Here is a 5746-nt window from a genome sequence, read left to right on the forward strand (position 1 = left end):
TGGGTGGAAGATCTAAATAGACATTTCACCAAAGAAGACATACAGATGGCCAAAAAGCACATGAAAAGATGTTCAACATCACTAATTATTAGAGAAAGGCAAATCAAAAATACAATGAGATATTACCAGTCAGAATGGCCATCGTCAAAAAAGTCTATGAACAATAAATGCTGGAGAGTGTGTGGAGAAAAAGGAACCCTCTTACACTGTTGGTGGGAATGTAAATTGGTACAGCCACTATGGAGAACAGTATAAAGGTTCCTTAGAAAACTAAAAATAGAACTACCATATGGTCCAGCAATCCCACTGCTGGGCATATATCTGGAGAAAACCATAATTGGAAAAGATACATGCATCCCAATGTTCATTGCAGCACTCTTTACAGTAACCAACACATGGAAGCAAACTAAATGTCCATCGACAGAGGAATGGGTAAAGAAGATGTGGTATATATATACAGTGGAATATTACTCAGCCATAAAAAAGAATGAAAAAATGCCACTTGCAGCAACATGGATGGCCTAGAGATTATCATACTAAGTGAAGTAAGACAAAGACAAATATCATATGATATCACTTATATGTGGAATCTAAAAAAAGGATACAAATGAACTTATTTACAGAAGAGAAACAGACTCACAGACTTACAAAACAAACTTATGGTTACCAAAGGGGAAAGGTTGTGGGGAGGGATAAATTAGGAGGTTGGGATTAACATATACACCCTGCTGTATGTAAAATAGATAATCAACAAAGACCTACTGTATAGTACAAGGAACTCAACTCAATACTCTCTAATAAACTGTATGGGAAAAGAAACTGAAAAAGAATAGATATATTTATGTGTGTAACTAAATCACTTTGCTGTACACCTGAAACTGATACAACATTGTAAATTAAATATTCTCCAATAAAAAAAATAAATAAAAAATAAAAAATAAACCTTTCATGGCTGAGCAAAATCTTCAGAGGTGGTTTTTGGGGGACACTGAGTCCATCTCCCCAGATTGCTGCCATTCTGATTAAAAGCAGCTTTTTTTTCTACCAAAAAATAGTTGATCAGATCGATTGATGGGCCAGTTTTTAAGCAATTCTCAGCTCCAAAGTCACCCTTCTAGACTCTCCTTTGGTTTGCTGATACTGGGCATTCAGCATACCACATTTCTTCTTTTCCTACTGGATTTATACAAAGCTGCGGCAACATGGAGTACTAGACTGAGACTGTAAGGTTGGAAAAGGAAGATGAGGATTACATCTTCTATGTACTTCCTATGGGTTCCTTGTGGGCTTCCTCAATCAAGTTTTCAGTGTTTCCAGTGTACAAAACCAGCTTCACTATGCTCAACCTCAGAGTTATATACACCAGCCAGCTGGTGTACCTCCTCAGAGGTGTTGGGGTGAAGGGGTTAAGGGAGGGAGCAAGAGGCTTCTTTTGAGCTGAGAGTTACTGGTGTCAGCCAGGTATCACCTATGCTTCAGAGATCTGAATTTCAGCTTCAGAGGCCCGTTCTAGAAGTTTCTAAGCTTGAATTATTGCAACTTCTGTTCCCTCAGCACTAGAGTAAGTAGCTGCTTCTTGCAGTTGATACTTCAGTGATATTTTAGAATTTTCTGTTTACCTTTCAGTTATCTAGATAAAATCTTGTATCTAGTTAATAATTCCTTATCTTAAATTTTCTTCTTTTTTTTCAAAAGACTGCTGCCATCTTTGTTTCTGACTGGGCACCAACTGGAATAACCAAAGCTTCTCAAAACTAGGAAATCATATTTTTTTAAATACAACACTTATTGAATGTAAAGATCCCAAGGCTACTTCTTGGAGATTTGGATTGTATTGTTCGGGGTCTGGGAAAAGATTTGTTTTTAAGAAAAAATCCACATGACTTTGACGACTAGTCCAGTTTTGGAAGTGATCTTGTAAATGTATAGGAAGCCATTTAAGCATTCTTTTTTAAGTTAATCATTTTAGAAAGATCTTTTTTACAAACCATGACTATTTAAAATAACTGTTGGAGGCAAGGCTGGAATATTGGAGTTCAGTTACAATACTTCATGTGCAAGATCTAGGTTGAGTCACAGAATTTGGGCTTGTCAGTTGGAGGAGACATTTTCAAACATAAAGCTAAAGGATAAAGATAATACTTGGTTACAGACCAATTTTAAATAGTTTCATCAATGTTTCAGAAAAATTATCTTCATGCCTAGATTATAATATTTGCTCCACAGTCTTTCTACATAAGTGACCATCTCCCCAAAGGGACTATGTGTTCAACAGTGGCAGGCATCAGGGGCTCTCTTTTTTGTTTTTAAAGATTAGATAGATCTATTTAGTAAACATTCAGTACATATTTGGTGAATTAAAAATAAAGCTGTAAAGAAATACACACACACATATACCCATGCACATACATACATTTTCTCACACATACACACACAATATTTGTTTAAGACATTGCCTCATATTTACAACTTGAGTCTTCTAAACTACATATGAAACACATACAGCCTTTATTATGCATCTAATCTGGATTGTGTTATGCCACAAGAGAGACTATATAATCAAAAATTATCAACATTCTACTTAAATAGGGCGCATGTCTTCATAATATTCTTTTTAAGATCTAATTACATTTTAAAGACAATTCTAGAATATACTCATTCTGAGGTTTTGTTGGGCTTCACAAACTCCATCTGAGCCTAGCCATTAAAATTTCTCTTTAAGTTAACTGTGTTAACATCATTCCTAATTTATTCTCCGGAGTAGAAAGAGTCCCCTACTGCTTGTCTGTTGTAGTGTTTAATTGCTTCACAGACTCCCAAATTGAATTCTGTAACAATTTACTTTGCTCTCTTGGTGAAACAGTGAGATTTTCAGCATGATTTAAACAAAAATGGAAATCATGACATGAAGAGAGCACTATGCTAATAAGTAAAAAAAGCAGGGGTTCCTGAAATCCTCTATCCTTTTACTTGATTGGAGGCTAATGGTGAATTAATTAATCTTATAGAATTTTGTCAGCAGATTTGCAGTTTTATTTCAAGGAGGTAATGACTGAAAGTCTCTAGGCCACCCCAGTTCATAATTTCCAAGACTGCACTCACATGCCTGAGAGAGGGGTCGCTGTCTCATATTATGAGTGACTCAATCTGTATTATGAAGTTCTCCTTTATAATCCTATACATGCACTCCTCTTTTCACATTTTTTTCCTTAAGAGGTATTTAAACTAACCAATAAACATACATTGTACTATGTGTAACTTCTTCTGTTTAATAGTGTAAGATCTGAAGTTTTGGAAAAATATGTCACCAAATTAAAGAATTAATTGACAAATAAAGTTTTATGATTGATAATCATGACTAATTAGAAGCAAACTTAATGTTACTAACCTAGAGCTGTAGTTGCCAATCAGGTTTCAAGAGTAACTGCTAACACTGAGATGGGCTTTCTTTTACCCTCTGGCAGACAAGGCCTGCCATCTACTGTACAAGAGCCAACTAACTTGAAGTTTGATTAGAGTGAGGTGAGTCTAACTGAATGATCTTTTATATAAAATTTTTACATTAAAACTCCACATGGAAAGAGAATATTGACTAATATATATTAGTACAGATAATTTTGTCAATCAGCATCTAGTCACTGAATCCTTGCCCTTTCTAATTCACCTCATTTTAATTAAGATTACAGATTTTTATATTTCAGAAACTTTAGGATAATGAACTCTTAATATCAAAAAAACATATTGATTTGCAATTCTGTTAATTCTTTATACCAGTTGAAAGTACTCCTATGAGGAAAATGTTCTGTATCTGCACTGTCCTATACCATAGTTTCTGGCCAAATGTGGCTATTGGACTTTTAGAATATAGTTGGTGTGACAAGTGAATTAATAATTTTATTTAAGTTTAAGTAAATTAAATTTAAATAGGCTCATGTGGATTATAACCACTGTATCTATAGAACAGCATAGCTCTGTAGTATTGTCAGTTAACTCTTATTTTTTCTTGTTCTTACAAAAATTCTGTACCATATAGGCAATTTCTTTCTTTTTTTTTTCTTTTTTTTTAAATGGACCAGAATTATTTAATTAGGTTCTTTGTAAGAAGTTTAGAACACTACTTTGTGAGGATAAATTCCGTTTGTAAGAGCAAACACAGAGCGGAGGTAGCCCTGGAGCTGAGGAACAGCTTTGATTCTTCGCAGAATTTGTGAGTCCACAGCTTTCTGATCAACCTTCCGCTGCTCTGTAATCTCGTATTTCTCTCTCCCTGTGTCGAAGATCTCACCTTCCTGGTGCCTGGGCTTACGCAGTTTCTTCTTCTTGAAATAAGCATCAGTGAGATGTTCTGGGATTTTCACACCACTGATACCAATTTTGGTGGAAGTGGCAATGACAAATTTCTGGTGTGTTCTCCGCAGAGGAACTCGATTGAGGGACAGAGGCCCAGTCACAAGTAGCAAGCCACTGCTCAGCTGCTTCAGGAAAATGACCCTCTTGCCTCTGTGGCGCCCAGTGAGGATAATCAGAATGGTCCCAGGAGTGATGCCAGCGCGCAGTTTTCTCACATGCTTACTGAAGGGTTTTTTGCCATTGACTCAACAGCTTTCAAGGCACGTCTTCAGTAGGATAATACCTAGGCATTTTGCGAAGTTTAACCACCCGGGTGCCACCATTCTTGTCACCACCAACTGGTTTTGTGACAGTAGCAAGAAGCTTCACCTTCTTTTTCTTTTCAACCTTGGATTTAGCTGCTGAATACTTCCTCTTGTACAAGGCCTTTCTGGAATACATAGCCGATCGGGAATATCTGCCAATTCCTCTGACCAGGACAGGGTTTCGGCTGCAGTGGGGCTTCCCCTTCTTAACCTGCTTCACCTTTTTAGCCTTGCCACCAGCATCAGCCTTCTTGGCTTCAGGTTTTTTCTCTTTAGTATCTGGCTTCTCAGCCTTTTCACCCGCCATCTTGCAAGATGGGAAAAAGTGCATTTTATTTCTGATAAATTATATAGAATAACTTTTCATGGTTTCTTTCACATTGACTTCCAAAATTTGAAGTTATCTGTAAGGAATTAAGTTACTTGTTTCTGTTTAAAAAAAAAAAAAGTTAAAGAAAAAGAAACAAACGCTGTCTATGCTAAAATAAGAAACACATCATCAGTAGAATTTGTTGTATTGCGATATTAAGAAATATCTCCCCACATTGTTCTGTGTATTATGTAATGCATAAAAAATTTAAGTGATTTTATATAAAATGAAAAATCACACACATACTGAAAGTATTCGTAGGGGAAACAATAATGAGAAGACATTTCTTACACATGTATTTATATGCTTATTAAACATTTAAAAGCTATTTACTTAGTTCTTTTCTGCATTGTAGGCAGTGAAAATGCAATCTCCAGGTTTCATGTTTGATTAAATCATTTATCCAATGGATAAGACTTTTAATTTCAAAGAGAGGAACTGAATCAGGTCTCATCATTTACAATTGACTTATCTTTACAAGACATGCTACCTCTATGGCCCAGAGTATTACCACGTTTTTTTCTGTGAAGAGAATTTCTCCTATTCTGCTCTATCTTTGTCCTGAATAGTTGGCTTTAGGATTTGAATCTCTGTCCTGGAACGTAGGTTTTGGAAATATTTCTGAAACTCTAATTCCCAGGAAACTCACGATCTAAGTTCATACTCTGAATTGTAATGCAATTACATTGAACAAAGGTGGTCTTTCAACTCATAAAAGGGA

The 5746-nt window shown here is 35.8% G+C and overlaps 1 protein-coding gene across 1 annotated transcript; it reads right to left on the reverse strand.

Moving 5' to 3' along the window:
- Positions 1-4052: 4052 nt before the first annotated feature.
- LOC102998101 (60S ribosomal protein L6-like) lies at positions 4053-4967 on the reverse strand. The gene is given in 2 exon segments (XM_057540826.1): positions 4053-4592; positions 4594-4967. Coding segments are annotated over 2 exon segments (855 nt in total). The 5' UTR covers positions 4963-4967; the 3' UTR covers positions 4053-4106.
- Between the last annotated feature and the right edge of the window lie 779 nt (positions 4968-5746).

Source organism: Balaenoptera acutorostrata, chromosome 2, assembly GCF_949987535.1.
Source record: "Balaenoptera acutorostrata chromosome 2, mBalAcu1.1, whole genome shotgun sequence".
NCBI classification, from domain to species: Eukaryota; Metazoa; Chordata; class Mammalia; order Artiodactyla; family Balaenopteridae; genus Balaenoptera; species Balaenoptera acutorostrata.